This window comes from Myodes glareolus, chromosome 4 (assembly GCF_982192425.1).
Source record: "Myodes glareolus chromosome 4, mMyoGla1.1, whole genome shotgun sequence".
Classification (NCBI taxonomy): Eukaryota; Metazoa; Chordata; class Mammalia; order Rodentia; family Cricetidae; genus Myodes; species Myodes glareolus.
This window is the reverse complement of record NC_142029.1, coordinates 105,737,583-105,753,188: the sequence shown is the minus strand read 5'-3', so window position 1 is coordinate 105,753,188 and position 15,606 is coordinate 105,737,583. Positions and strand designations below refer to the sequence as shown.

At 39.5% G+C, this 15,606-nt stretch overlaps 1 protein-coding gene across 1 annotated transcript; it reads right to left on the bottom strand.

Moving 5' to 3' along the window:
- Positions 1-5,701: 5,701 nt before the first annotated feature.
- Positions 5,702-15,601, bottom strand: LOC125408265 (uncharacterized). Its single transcript, XM_048446393.3, has 6 exons — positions 15,418-15,601; positions 13,021-13,106; positions 12,496-12,585; positions 11,303-11,429; positions 8,253-8,350; positions 5,702-8,036 (listed from the first exon to the last, which is right to left on the bottom strand). The coding sequence occupies exons 3-6, from the start codon at positions 12,550-12,552 to the stop codon at positions 6,642-6,644; spliced, it is 1,677 nt and encodes a 558-aa protein (XP_048302350.3). The 5' UTR covers positions 12,553-12,585; positions 13,021-13,106; positions 15,418-15,601; the 3' UTR covers positions 5,702-6,641.
- Positions 15,602-15,606: the final 5 nt, after the last annotated feature.

Here is a 15,606-nt window from a genome sequence, read left to right as displayed (position 1 = left end):
GTCTCCTCATTGTAAGTGTCTATCAGCTTAGGAGATTTCCCCTGTGGACTTTTTAGGCCACTTATGTATACTATCATATCATCTACAAATAAAGACACTTGGACTTATTCCTTTACAATTTTCATCCCCTTAACCCCCTTCCGTTTTCACATTTCTCTACCTAAAACTTTGCGTATTATATTTAATAGATATGGAGAGAATGGACAACCTTGTATTGTGTAGTTGGAATTTTCTTTGGGCCACCAATCAGCTCCCAAATACAGATATAGAGACTTATTATTAATTATGAATGCTTGACCACTAGCTCTTTTAACTTAAACTGTTTCTATTCATGTACATTTTGTGTCAGGACTTTTTACCTTTCTTTCGTTCTGTATGTCCTACTTTTCTGTTTCCTCCATGTCTGGCTCTCTGGACCCTGGTGTCTTTGTGGTGTCTCTTTTTCTTTCTTCCCTGGGTCTAAATTCTTCCTCTTACTTACTCTCTCTGTCCAAAAGTCCTGCCTAAACCTCCTACCTCACTATCAGCTGTTCAGCTTTTGATTAGATGAATCAGATGCCTTAGGCAGGTAAAACAGTCACACATCTTCACATAGTTAAACAAATGCAACACATTAATTTGCATATTTAAATATTCCTCAATAATCTTTTTCCTGGTTTTAGTGGAATTTCTTTGAGTTTCTCTCCATTTAATTTGATGGGTTGCTGTAAATTACCTTTATTAGATCAGTCCCTTGTATCCCTAATCTCTCCAGAACTTTTTTTATTGTTTGTTTGCTTTTCAAGACAGGGTTTTTATGTGTAGCTTTGTAGCCTACCCTAGAACTCACTCTGTAGACCAGGCTGGCCTCCAACTCACAGAGATCTACCTGCCTCTGCCTCCTGAGTGCTGGGATTAAAGGGGTATGCTACCATCACCCAACTCTCTCCAGAACATTTTTATCATGAAGGAGTGTTGGATTCTATCAAAGACATATTCTGCACCTAATAAAATGATGTTTTTTTCTTTCAGTTTTTTTTTATATGGTGGATTAAATTTATTGATTTTTGTATATTGATTCATCCTTACAACTAGGATGAAGCCTTCCTGATCATGGTAGGTGATCTTTTTGATGTGTTCATGAATTTGGTTTGTAGCATTTTATTGAATTTTTTGGACCGATGTTCATAGGGAAATTGATAATTTTCTTTGTTGAGTATTTATGTGGCTTGGGAATGAGGATAACTGTGACCTCATAAAAAGAATTGGGCATTGTTTCTTCTGTTTCTATTTTGTGGAGTAATTTGAGTAGTATTGGCGCTTAACTCTTCTTTGTAAGTCTGTTAGAATTCTGTGCTAAAACCATCTTGCCCTGGGCTTTTTGTTGCTGTTGTTTTTGAGACTTTTAATGACAGTTTCTATATCATTTGGGGTTATGGGTCTAATTAAATTGGTTATCTGATCATGATTTCTCTTTGGTATATAATAACTATTGCCTTCTTTGGGTTTCTATTGCTGTGATGATAGTGAACTAAACCTCTGAAACTGTAAACTAGCCCAAATTAAATGTTTTCCTTTATAAGAGCTGCCATGGTCATGGTGTCTCTTCACAGCAAGAGAAACCCTAAGATATCTATTGAGAAAATTATTTCTTTTATGTTTTCCAATTTTTTGGAGTATAGGTTTTTAAAGTATGTTCTTATGATTCTCTGGATTTCCTCAGTGTTTGCTGTTATGTCCCTTTTTCATTTTTGATTTTGTTAATTTGAATATTTTCTCTTAGTTGGCTTGGATAAGGATCTTGGATCTTGTTTTCTCAAAGAACTCTTTGTTTCATTGATTCTTTGTATTTTTCTCTGTTTCTGTTTTATTGATATCAGCCCTCAGTTTGTTCATTTACTGCCATCTACTCTTCGGTGTGCTTACTTCTTGTTCTAGAACTTTCAGGTGTGATAAGTTACTAGTATGAGATCTCTCCAATTTTTTGTGTAGGCAATTAGTGTTATGTACATGCCTCTTAGCACCACTCCTATTGTGTCATGTGAGTTTGGGCAAGCTGTGTACTATTTATTTTCATTCAATGACAGGAAGTTTTTATTTATTTCTGTCTTGACACATTTCCCAGTAAGTAGAGAGTTGATTGGTTTTCATGAGTTTTTAAGCTGTTGTTTCTGTTGTTGATGGTATCCGGCTTTAATTTGCGGTGATATGATAAGATTCGGGGAGTTATTTTAGTTTTATAGTATCTGTTGTTTTGTTTTGGTTTGGTTTGGTTTGTTTTGATTTGGTTTGGTTTGGTTTGATTTTTCAAGGCAGGGTTTCTCAGTAGTTTTGGAGCCTGTCCTCGAACTAGCTCTTGTAGAGCAGGCTGGTCTTGAACTCACAGAGATCCACTTGCCTCTGCCTCCTGAGTGCTGGAATTTAAAGGTGTGCACCACCACCGCCCAGTTATGTTAAGACTTTCTTTTGACCAAGTATGTGGTTGGTTTTGGAGTTCCATTAGTTGCTGAGAAGAAGGTATATTATTTTGTATGTGGGTAAAGGGTAAAATATTCTGTAAATATGTTAGATCCACTTAGTTATAATGTGTTAACTCCAATAACTAGTTTTTCTCTGAATGACCTATCCATTGGTGAGAGTGGAGTACTGAATTCTCCCACTGTGTTAGGATAGTCAATTTATGATTTAAGCAGTAGTCTGTTTCTTTTTACAAAAGTGGGTATGGTTGAGTTTGGGTGTTAAGAATTGAGATGTCAAGTTGATGGATTTTTCCTTTGATGAGTATGAAGTGTCCTTCCTAATCTCTTTTGGTTAGTTTTGGCTTGAAGTCTATTCCGTTACATATTAAAGTAGCAATGCCAACTTACTTCTTAGGTCCATTTGCATGGAATATCTTTTTCTAACCTGTACCACTGAAGTAATGTTTATCCTGATGTTCAGGTGTGTTTGTTAGATACAGCAGAAGGGTGGATCCTAGTTTCTACCCATTCTGTTAGTCTGTGTCTCTTTATGTCGGGAAATTAAGTTTGATATTAAGAGATTTCAATGATCAATGGTTGTTGATTCCTGTTATTTTGTAGTTGGTGGTGGTGAGTGGTGGTTTGTGGGTGTGAGTGTGGTTCTTCTTTTTTGGCTGGTGCAGGATTATCTTCATCTATGTTGACTGAAAGTTTTGCTGGGTATAGCGGTCTGGGTTGGCGTCTGTGGTCTTAGAGAATGCAGCACATATGTCCAGGCCCTTCTGACTTACAGAGTCTCCATTGAGAGGTCATATGTAATTCTAATATGTCTGCATCTATGTTACTTGGTCTTTTCCCCTTGAAGCTTTTAATATTCTTTCTTTGTTCTTTAGAAGGTGAACAATGATATGGAGGTATAAGCCAAATAAACCGTTTCTTCCCCAAGTTTACTTTTGTCACAGCAATAGTAACCCTAAGAAAATAACTTTCAAAAAACTCACTGCCTCAATTCTACCAAGTTAGACTTAGGTAGAATTATTTTTTTAGTGTTTCATTCATGTCCAGCCTGAAATGAATAGACATTTATTTCTATCTACCCAGAAAAAGTTAAACATAATTAACATGCAAACATGTACCTATAAAACCTAATATAACTTAGAGAGGGTTAGTTGTATGGCTGTCATGGGTGGTAAGACATACAACTGAGGCTGGTGCATGTAAAGGTGGAGTTTCCATGAGGTCAATACTGATAGTGACTCTATTCCCCCATTTGCCTTGCTGTAGAATATGCTATAAGTGGTTGTATGCTCCCTGAGATGGGTGATAAAACATGCAACCAAGGTTAAGCCATCTGAGATTCAAGTATTCTTAGGGTGAATCCTTGGATAACCACTTTCATCCATATGGCATAGGATAGCATACTCTCTTGAAAAGAGTACTGGATCGCCCCTCTCCAAATGGCTGATCTATAACAACATATCTGAATGTAAGACATATGGGACAGAACTGTAAGCAGGATGTAGGCGCAGTTGCATGATATTTGCAGTGGACAACAGAACATGCAACTGAGGCAGAGCCAAAAAATAATGTGAAAGGAACAGTTTGGCCCAGAAACCAGAGCCAACTCTGCCTCTGACTAACTAAACTAATCCCTGAGCAGGAAATCTAACCAATCCCTGAGTATAAAATCTGCTTGCTGGGAAACTCCACCCCTAAGAAGCCCTATATAAACCCTATATAAGCCCCTCTGCCTGTACAGTTAGTTGCTGGTTGTCCTTCACCATCCTGGCAGAGGCAACCACTCTCCTGGACTCCTCCTTCCCAAATAAATCTCTTAAAAGAAAAAACAAAGTTTCCTTACACATTGCCAAACCCTTTGGAAAAGCATGAGAAAGTATGGTAAAATAAGTTAAGACTTCCAACAAACACCATGTGCAAATGAAAAGAGCCACTCCAATAAAGCACAAGAGTGCTGAGAGAATAATCCCAGTGCCAAGGAGGAGCTACTTTACCAGTCGTTGGCCAGTGAAGCACTGGAATTCCCATAAGCCTTGACAGTTGTTGATTGCTTGTCAAAACTGATAATTTTCTACTGCTGAAGACAAGGCATGGGCTGAGTGCAGAACATGGTGAAATCAGGAATATCTTTTCCTGGTGTCTGGCTTTCATAATATCAGAGATAGTGTAGGCTGCTGGGAAACTGTCACAACAGTCCTACAGATATGAACCCTGAGTATCTTACCACTAACATACTGGGTTGTCCACTGGTGAATTAATAATGGCATGGCTATTGTGAGCACTATCAACTGCTTCAGAGTTGGATTTAAGGCTACTGCACATTGATGAGGGAAGCTTCTTTTATGAAGATGACAATGGTTACTACGGAAATTCCAAACTAGTCAAGTTAGCTGCTGAAAGTGACTGTTAGAGAGGCTTGGTGGACCTGTCCTCTGTAATCAACTGTAAACAGATGAAAATAATCCAGAATCTATATATCACCCCCATTCAAAGTTCAGACAACACTGTATAGGATCAGATGTGAAGAATATAAGAGCTAAATGAAAGGTTGGAGCACTGTGCAGCTATTTTCTCTGAATAGAAACATCCCCTCCCTCCTAGAGAGAGGATAGATGTGCAAAACTCAACAAGCTAATGAAACAAGATTCAGAAGTTCAGAAAGCTACAAGATTCCCAAGGGCACTTCACAAGGATTATAAAACAATAAACAACTACTAGGTAGAGACTCTCCTGCGGATGATGCCTGCAGAATGGGCAGAGAGGTTCAAAAATGCAGCTTTCACGAAATGAAATGTTGCCCAGGGTGGGCTTTTCAAGTATGAATCACCCATACTCCTGAAAGGAAACCTAAGTCACTATTTTGTCTATTGCTGTGAAGAGACACCATAACCAAGTCAAGTATTATAAAAGCATTTAACTGGCTTACAGTTCCTGGTATCATCATAGCAGGAAGCATATGGTAGTATGCGGGCAGATGTGACACTCAACAGGTAGCTGAGAGGTCTTTATCCTGATCCATAGGCAGAGTCAGACTGGGTCTGGCACAGGCTTTTGAAATATCAAAACCTACAGCAACACATTCCCCAATGAGGCCACACCTTCTAATCATCTCAAAAAGCACCACTCCCTGGCGACTAAGCATTCAAATATATGCACCTATGGGGCCATTCTTATTCAAAGTACCAGAAGCCCCTAACCCTTGTTCCTATAAGTAACCCCCCAATAAGTTCAGTGGCTCACCAAACTCTATTTGGATGGAATAATTTCTTTGATCTGTCCAGTGTCCTACCTGAGGTGAATAGTTGTTATTCCAATTGCCCCCCCCCAAAATCTAACACAACACAAATCATTAGTACACATACATTGAAGTATTTAAAACACTAGAAGTACACCTACAGAGAAACCTAAAATCCATAGCTCTGTGCACACAGGAGATTTGAAAATATATGGAAGCATTTGCCATAATTCATATACGTAGTTTGTCTTCAGTGTGAGTCACACTTAGCAGCGGTGGTAGAATACGTTTCTTCTAGCTCTACTAGTCCTTTCCTTGAAGCTATTCTCTACTGTGAGATCACAGGTGAGCATTAATTAAACTAGTGAGCAGGCATGTAACTGCTAGACAGATCACAAATCAGTAGTGCTTTTTCTCTACTGCAATTGTTTACATAGATAGGGTGACTCTCCTGTGCGCATGCTTATGTGGCTACAAAAGTTGGACTACCTAAATGCTATACCACACACTGTACACTCAAAGGGTGTCTCTCCAGTGTGAGTTCTCAGATCTACATTAAGAGGCGAGGAGGAAACAAGGCCTTCCCACACTGTTCAGCCAAAGGGTTTCTCTCATGTGTGATTTCTTAGATGTTAAAACTGTGAGGAAGGAGTGAAGGCATTCTGGCATTCTCTGCATTCATATGACTTTCTCCCATTGTGAGTGCGTACAGCTGTAGCAAAGCCAGGGTGGCCACCAAAGACTTTTCCACAGTCCTTATCCTGACAGGATTTTAGTTCAGTGTGAATTCGGAAGTGCATCTTAAGGCATGCAAATTTCTAAAGTTTTGTTCATATCTGATATTCAAAAGCTTCTGACAAGTGTGAGTTTTAATATGTTGAGTAAGCTAAGAAAACCTGACGCTCTCGCACACTGCTAACACAGACAGGGCTCCTCCCCAGTGTGTGTCCTTATGTGTCTGTCAAAGCATGGGCAGTCGCTGAAGGCTTTCCCACAATCCTTACATGCATAGGGTTTCTCTCCCTATGAGTTTTCATGTGTCTGCAAAGGTAGGTAGACCGTGTAAATGCTTTCCCACACACTGTACACTCAAATGGCTTCTCTCCGGTGTGAATTCTCAGATGCACAGTGAGATATGAAGAAGATGCAAAGGCCTTTCCACATTGATAGCATTCAAAGGGCTTCTCTCCTGTGTGACTTCTTAAGTGTTCAATAAGGCCTGAGGAGGTACTGAAGGCTTTCTCACATTCGTTACACTCATATGGCTTCTCCCCAGTGTGAGTCAATACATGTTTGGTAAAGGTAGTCCGTCCAGTGAAGGCTTTCCCGCATTCCTTACATTGAAATGGTTTTATTCCAGTGTGAATTTGGAAGTGTTTCTTAAGACATGAGGAATTCCTAAATGATTTTGTGCACACCTGACATTCAAAGGGTTTCTCACCAGTATGAATTTTCATATGTTCAGTTAGTTGATAAAAGCTAGTAAATGCCTTCTCACATTCCTTACAATCGTAAGGCTTCTCCCCAGTGTGTGTTCGTAAATGTTTATTAAGGCATGAGCGCACAGCAAAGGTTCTCCCACACTCCTTACATCCATAGGGTTTCTCTCCAGTGTGAGTTCGCATGTGAATCCGAAGGTAGGAGGAACGTGTAAACGCTTTCCCACACACTGCACACTCAAAGGGCTTCTCTCCAGTGTGAGTTCTCAAGTGTGCAGTAAGATAGGATGAAGAAGAAAAAGCCTTTTCACACTGGTTACATTTAAAAGGTTTCTCTCCTGTGTGACTTCTTGAATGCTCAGTAAGTCCTGAGCATTTCCCAAACACTTTCCCACACTCTGTGCACTCATAAGACTTCTGCCTTTTATGACTTTGTACATGTGTAGTAAGGCCTGAGTGTGCACTAAAGGCTTTTCCACATCCCCTATCTTCAGAGTATTTCTCTAAAGCAGAACAATTTGTGGATTGAGTAAAAACTTTCTTACTTTCTTCCCATTCATAGAAATCTTCTTTACTGTGAGCTTCGCTATCTGCCTTAAGTTGCAACTGATTAACAAAGGCTTTCCCAAAATCACTGCACGCAATGGAATTGCCTGGAATGCATGTCCTCTTGTAAACAATGCTTGGTGTCAGAGCAAAGGCTTCTTCACATTGAATCGACACAGAAAGTTTCTCTTCAATAGAGACTTTCTTGACTGAAGGAAGTAAGTCTTTTCTAGACCAATTATATTCAGAAATCTTTTCTGTATTGCAAATATTCATATGTGTCTGAAGGCATGGGTGTTCACTGAAGAATTTTCCAACCTTCTTAGAGTCATGGAGCTCCCCTTCACTGTGGCTTCCTGCCTGTTGATAGAGAGATGAATGAGTACTAAAAAATTTTTCAGACTTATACAGGATGTTCTAGGGATAACTCTAAAGCACCATGCTAGGTAACTCAAAGTTTCATGCTAGGAAACAGGTTCCTGTAGGCAAAGACTAAATCTCTCAAACATATTTTATTCATGCATAGAAATATCACAGAATTCCAAATATTCTCTGACCTTGGAAACAAAGAAATACCTTTGTTAATTTTGCCAGTTGTGTCTCATTTGATATATCCGGCCAAAAACTCTCCAGCTGAAGTTCTGTCTCTTTTGTCTCAAGGTTCATTTTCCTTTCTGAAATAAAACATTAACAAAAAATGTACATACAGCCATTTATACAACAAAATATGATGTTGAGTATTTATTCTGATATTAAACATGCTAAGTTAATAAAGTAAACATAAAATTAAACAGATAATATAATTGAATCCAACTATATAACTCTGTGATTTGGCAGTCATAAGGATCTAGGGTCAAAATAAAATAATTTTTTTCTTTTTACATTTATTTATTTTTTAAAATATTTATTTGTTTGTTTGTTTATTTATTTATACAATATTCTGCCTATGCATATGCCTGGAGGCCAGAAGAGGGCACCAGACCTCATTACAGATGGTTGTGAGCCACCATGTGGTTGCTGGGAATTGAACTCAGAACCTTTGGAAGAGCAGGCAATGCTCTTAACCACTGAGCCATCTCTCCAGCCCCCTACATTTATTTATTTATTTAGTGCATGGCATGGCACAAAGTTGGAGGTTAGAAAAAAATACTCGAAATGATTCTCTCCTTCTACCATAAGGTGAGTTCTAGGGATCAAACACAAACAGGCTTGGAAGAAAGCACCTCTACCTACTAAGCAATCTCAGTGGCCCCAAAACAATTATTTGGGGTAACACATAATGGTAAACAAGAGTAATATGATTTGGGGAAGAAAGCAGTATACAACTGCAAAAATACAGACATGAACTCAAAGTGTAAAAGTGTTGAAATTTTAGCCTGGATATGGGGCTGGAGATATGGGTCAGTGGTTTGGAGACCTTTCCACTTTTTCAGAAGACAAGGTTTCAATTCCCAGCATCCACACAATGGCTCACAACTATCTGTAACTTCAGTTCCAGGAGGTCTGATGCCCCTCTTCTGGCTTCTGTAGGTACCAAGAACATAAATGGTGTACAGACTGATATTGTTATGCAGGCAGAACACCCCATACACATAAAATAAAATTTTTTTAAATAACTCTTTTTAATTTTAAAAAAAGTAAGTGTGAATAAAACAAATAATACAGTAAAAGACGCTGAAAATCTCTCAGAACCTGCAGTCCAAGGCTCAGTGCTCAGGCTCAAGACGGCCTTTCTGTTTTCACACTTACTTACTGTGTGTGCATCTGAGTTTGTGCACGTATACACACGAATTTAGGTTTGCAGCATGTGGGTTCAGGGAACCAAACTCAGGCAGTTAGGCTTGGCCGCAAGCTTCCTTACCTGTTGAGGCAGCTCATCAACTCCCAACTTGGTTTTTCAAAGAGTCTTTCCCATCAGTGGCATTGAGAATGAATTGCTCAAAATAAAATGTATTCATATATATATATATAAATTCCTATGACTAGAGAGATGGCTTAGCAGTAACAGCACGAAACCTAGGGTCAATTCCCAGCATGCACATGGAAGCTCAAAACTGTCTGTAACTCCAGTCCCAGGGCTTCACAGGTACTGCACACATGGTGCACAAATATCCATGTAGGCAAAACACTCAGGTAGACAAATAAAGGAAAAATTTTTTTCCAAAAAAAGGTTCCTCATACTTCAAAATATACTGACCTTGTCAATAAGAAATTATTTTAACCCATGATCACACTGGAGACTGTCTTGTTCCACTATAGTCAACAAGTTTACTTCCTCCAACAAAGAGATCAGGCTGGGTTTGACAAGCTGTACTCTGATATATAGAAAATTATATATCAATGACAGAAGCTCACAAAAGGGATGACAAACTTTCCCATGAAAGAGAAGTTATATTTCTAATGAAACATGAGAATTATTATCTTTTTTGAAATAGGGTCTCAGGTAGCCCAGGCAGGCCTTGAACTCATGATGTAACCAAGGCCGAGTTTGAACATCTCCTAAGTACTGAAATTATAGGCATGCAACACCATGCTTAGTTTTATGCAGTACTGGGAACTAAACCCTTTCTGTATGTTAGACAATCACTTTACAAATACTGCGACATACCTAGTCCTTAGACCCTAGATTTACTTTTACTTTGTGTATATAAATATTTGCCTACATGTATGTATGTATGCCATATGTGTGCAGGCGGCCAAGGAGGCCAGAACAAGATGTCAGATCCTCTGAGGTTGGAGTCACAGATAGTTATGAGTTGCCATGTGGATACTAGGAACTGAACCTGGCTCCTCTATAAGAATAGCAAATGCTCGTAATCAGCTAGTCATCTCTCCAACTCTTAGAATTAGTTTTAAATATTCAAAATACAAATATTCAATACTTGGGCTATATTTGATTCTTGATATTACATTCGGGCATAAACATAGAATAAAGCAGGGGTGGTAAACACCTTTAATCCCAGGACTCAGAGGTGAGTTCGAAGCCAGCCTGGTCTACAGAACAAGTTCCAGGACATCCAAGGCTACACAGAGAAATTCTGTCTTGAAAAAAAAAATAAATAAATGCAAACATTACTAAGATTTTTCTTCATCATTGGATGTAACAGAAATGGAGAAAGATCTTAAATCTCATAGGAAATGACTACACCAATATTGGTTAGGTTTTTTGTTTGTTTTGATTGTGTTGAAACATTGTCTTGATATGCAGCCATGGTTGGCCTTGTGCTTGTTACATAGCTCAAATTAGCCTTGACTTTGTGGCAATTCTTCTGCCTCGACCTCCTGCAGGCCGGGATTATAAGTGTGTACCATCATGCTCAGCTAGTAGTTACCGTGTGAAATAGTCACACGGAAAAATGGTGATAGCAGGTGATAGGAACACAAATGAAGAGTTTTCTGATTCAGTGTATCAAAGACAAAGCTGTACATTTCTAAGGAAATGAGAGAGATGTTACTAACTAATCCTAAAACCACACTTGTTGACAGCTGCCAAAAACAGATTAAAATGTGCTAGGGCAATGACAATGTCTCTATTATTTCCCACTACATTCACAGTTACATGGTCAATCCTGAAAAATACATAATTTTCCTCCTTAAGATGCTACAGGAGACAATGACAGTCTTACCTACTGTGGCCAGGTTCTGGTAGTTCTCCAGCATCACATCTCTGTAGAGGCTTCTCTGAAATCCATCCAATAAATTCCACTCTTCTTTGGTAAAGTACACAGCCACATCCTCAAAGGTCACTGAGTCCTAAACCATCACATACATGGCAGTTTGAGCAAAGTGACATCACCTATGTTCACTGGAGAATGCAAAAGTGATCCCCATGCCTGTAAAGGGGTCTACTCTCGTATTCTATCCCAGAGCTTAGATAAGATATCTCTATCCACACTCATTCTGAGGACCTCATATAATCAATCATCTGACTTTCAGAACCACTTACTCATAAAGTTACACTTTTACAACTCACACAGAGAGCTCTTCTCAGCCTGTTAATCTACCTTGTAGATACTCATAAGCACAATATAAAGCCTTGCTAAATATGGGATAAGAGATGACATACCAGGTAAGAGTACTTGTTCTTACAGAAGACCTGGATTTGGTTCCTAGCATACACACTGTGGTTCACAACCATCTGTAATTGTAGTTCCAGAGGATCCACTTTTCTCTTCTGACTTCCATGGGCAGCAGGCATATACATGGTATACATACATACAAACATACATGCCAAACACTCATACACCAAAAAAACTAAATTTTAGAAAGACAATTTGTTAAAGCCAGGTGGTGGTAGCGCATACCTTTAATCCCAGCACTCGAGAGGCAGAGGCAGGTGGATCTCTGTGAGTTCGAGGCCAGCCTAGTCTACAAGAGCTAGTTTCAAGACAGGCTCCAAAGGTACAGAGAAACCCTGTCTCAAAAAAAACAAAAGAAAAAAAAGATAATTTGTTAATGATGTATGAGTGCATTCTTGGAGAAAGATTTCTGCAACTTCCTTCTCATCTGCTATTACACTTAGAAAAAGAAATTAGGTTGTCAGTACCAGGAAATTAAGAATAGCATGATTACTAAAACACTAAGGTAATTTTCACAGTAATTTCTCACATGTGAGACACACCTTCCCAGGAAAATCCAACTAAGAATGTAGTTTTGACATGTTCTTTGCTGTCACTGTTGCTCTGGTGAGCTGTAGGTACAGTTTCTACTTACAAGGAAATGTTTTCTCTGTTGATCCAATTATCACATCTTTTGGAAAGACACCAATAAAATCCATGCTATTATTAGATAACCTCTATATTTTTCATTATTACAGTACCTCTTCAGAAACATCACTCCATCTTGTATGAATTTCATTTCTCAAATAACTTTCCATGTCTCAATTTTCTACACTGGAATCCTTAGTCTTCTGTGAATATACAAAATAAAAAGTATTCTAGTAGTCCACGTCTTTAATCCCAGCACTCAGAAAGCAAAGGCAGGGAGATCTCCGAGTATCTCTGAGTTCAAAGCCAGCCTGGTCTACAGACTGAGTTCTAGCATGGATGATAGATGATAGATAGATAGATAGATAGATAGATAGATAGATAGATAGATAGATAGATAGACAGACAGCTGGCAGGCAGGCAGACAGATCCTAGGGGTTCACATCTTTACAGTACTTGGGAGGCAAAGACTATCCCTGAGTTCAAAGTCAATCTTGTCTACATAGCGAGTTCCATACTACCCACACAGTGAAACCTTAGAATGAGCAAAAGGAAAGAAAATTTAAAAAGAATACTGGGAGCTGACAGTATAGCTCAATGACACCACAGAGAAAGAAAAGATCCTTTGTTAAACTTACCATTTGTATGTCTCGGAAAATATGCCCTCGCAGCACATCCTGTTGATACATTAAACGTCTGAGTTTGTTTAAAGCATTTTCCTGTTCTGGAATTTTGCAAACAAAAAACAAACTTCAGCTTGAAGACAGAAAAGGCAAAGAAATTAAAAATTAGTTGGTGGTAAAACTTATAGTCCTATTGGAAGTTGTTTTCAAAATAAAGATAAACAGAGTACATAAACATGTACAGCTACATGAAACAGCTCAGCAGGTAAAGGTGTTTGCTGTAAAACCTAATGCCCACAGTTTGGAACCCAAGACCCACATCATAGAAGATCAGATTTCTGGAAGTTGTCCTCTAACCTATCTATACTGTGACTTGCAAGTACCCACCACACACACACACACACACACACACACACACACACACACATTGTATTTCCAACTACACTGAACTTATCAATGACCAGTTCTGTCCTCTCATTCTGTTCTTCCTATTGGTTTTTTTTTATTAGTATTATTACATTTAGTAATGGGAATGGAATTCAGGTCATTTGGATAAGCAGCAAATACCCTTAATCACTGACCACCCCACTAACCTTCTAATTATGTCAATGCTGACATGCTACTCACCATTTAAACAAAGAATGAATAGCAAGTTAAGGAGGCTCTTAAGGAAACAGAGGATCTCACAGGCCCTGAGCCTATTACCTACTATATAAAAACGATACCAAAACGTGGCAAGAAAGTGAGAGAATGGAACCCAAACTTGGATCCTCTAAATATAGTCCACCTCCAGTTAGGCAGGGGTTTGCCTACCCTCAGTCCCTTGACATTGTGAGGGTCACTGAAGAGGACCACTCCTACCCTAGAACATCTGACTATCCAGAATGTCCTTTGTCCCTTAATATTAATTGAGTGACTAATGGGAATGTGTAGACTATACAAATGACACTGTTGACAGTCATATGTAATGGAGCTTAATGGAGCTCTGTTCTTCCCATTCAGTAGCAAGGACATCCATAATGAAGGGCAGGACCCAAAACACGAAACATTTGATGGAAGGTCAAGCCATCATCGTAGTACTTAATGTTCTGTCACAGATTGTCTCATCTTTGGATTTATGAGTTACTGGACAATGACGTTAAAATTTGCTCCTTCAAGCCCTGCGAGGTGTCATATGTCTATAATCCCAACATTTGAGAGAAAGGGGTAAGCAAATCACTGAGTTTGAAGCTAAGCTGACCTATATAGTGAGTTCTAGTCCAGTCAGAGCTACACAGTGAGATCTTATCTTGAAATAATAAAATTATACAAAACAAAAACAAACATATATTCTTCAGGGAGTAGGGATAGATGCTCAGTGGTTAAGAGCACTTACTGCTCTTATAAAGGATCCAGCTTCAGTTCTTCAGATGGGCCACAGTTGCCTGTAATTATACTCACGGTCATTTTTAATTTCATTTTAATGCCCTCTTCTGAACTAAGAATGGTTCTACGTTGGTAGTGGAGAAATGACTCAATAGTTAAGAGCACTGGAGGGCCAGAATGATGGCTCATTGGTTAAGAGTACTGGCTACTCTTCCATGGGACCCAGGTTAGACTCCCAGCACCCATATGGCAACTCACAAAGTTCTCCCAGCATCCCTCAGAGCCTACCTGTTACAGAATATGGATGGCATACCCTCTCCTCTACCCTGAACCCTTCCCCAGAAGCTCTTCCATAAATAATCCAAACATTGTGGCTACCTGCCCCTTTTATACCCTCGACCTCCTGGGCTGTACCTGGTTCCCATGTCCACTCTGGACTCTCCCAGACGTCCCTGCTTCTGGCTATGCTCTCCCACATATCTATAATTTTCTCCTCCACCATACCTAGGAGCAGGTGTGCTCCTTTCCCTTTCATTTTTTTTTTTTTTTCTTCATTCACAGAGGACCTGAATTCACTTCCCAGCACCCACAGGAATGCTCGCAGCCAACTATAACTCCAGTTCCAGGGAAACGGATGCCCTCTTCTGGTCTCCACAGGGACCAAGCATGTATGTGATGGAAAGATGGGCATGCAGAAAAAAACACCTATGCTCATAATAAAATAAAATAAATTTAGATGTACTTTCGAAGGAATGTGGAGACATTTAGCTTTACTCAGGCTACTTAATAGTAACATTGTTGTTGAGCCAAGATTTTGTGACGACCTCCCAGACTAGCCTCAAACGCCTGACCATCTTCCCAACCCCGCCTTTTCAGTGCACACGTGTGCTCCACCACATCCAGCAACAACGCAGTTCTTTTACTTTAAGACCTATGCTGCTGGGGCTGTAGTTGGCTCAGCAGAGTGTGCACACTGCTCTTGCAGAGGACCCGGGTTCGGTTTGGTTTCCAGATTTCGCAGCCGCCTTAAACCAAAAAGACGCTCACCTCAACCAAGTGAACACTTCCGATCCTCCAACTCCTGAAGAAGACTTAAGGACAAAACCCAACGGGCGTAAATCCTTTTCCTTTTGGAAGAAAACGGAACGGGGATCGCGCTCGCCCACGAACAGCCCAAGAACGCCAGATAGCTCAGCGGAGGGCTGTCACCCAGGCGGCCTGCTGGACACAGGCTCG

Excerpts from the sequence above, each read along its gene's own strand:
- LOC125408265 (XM_048446393.3), bottom strand. The coding sequence starts at position 12,552 with ATGGAAAGTTATTTGAGAAATGAAATTCATACAAGATGGAGTGATGTT. Across the intron at positions 8,351-11,302 it reads CCAGAACCTGGCCACAGTAG|AAAGGAAAATGAACCTTGAG; the intron begins GTAAGACTGTCA and ends GTTTTATTTCAG. Across the intron at positions 8,037-8,252 it reads AACTGGCAAAATTAACAAAG|GCAGGAAGCCACAGTGAAGG; the intron begins GTATTTCTTTGT and ends CTCTATCAACAG.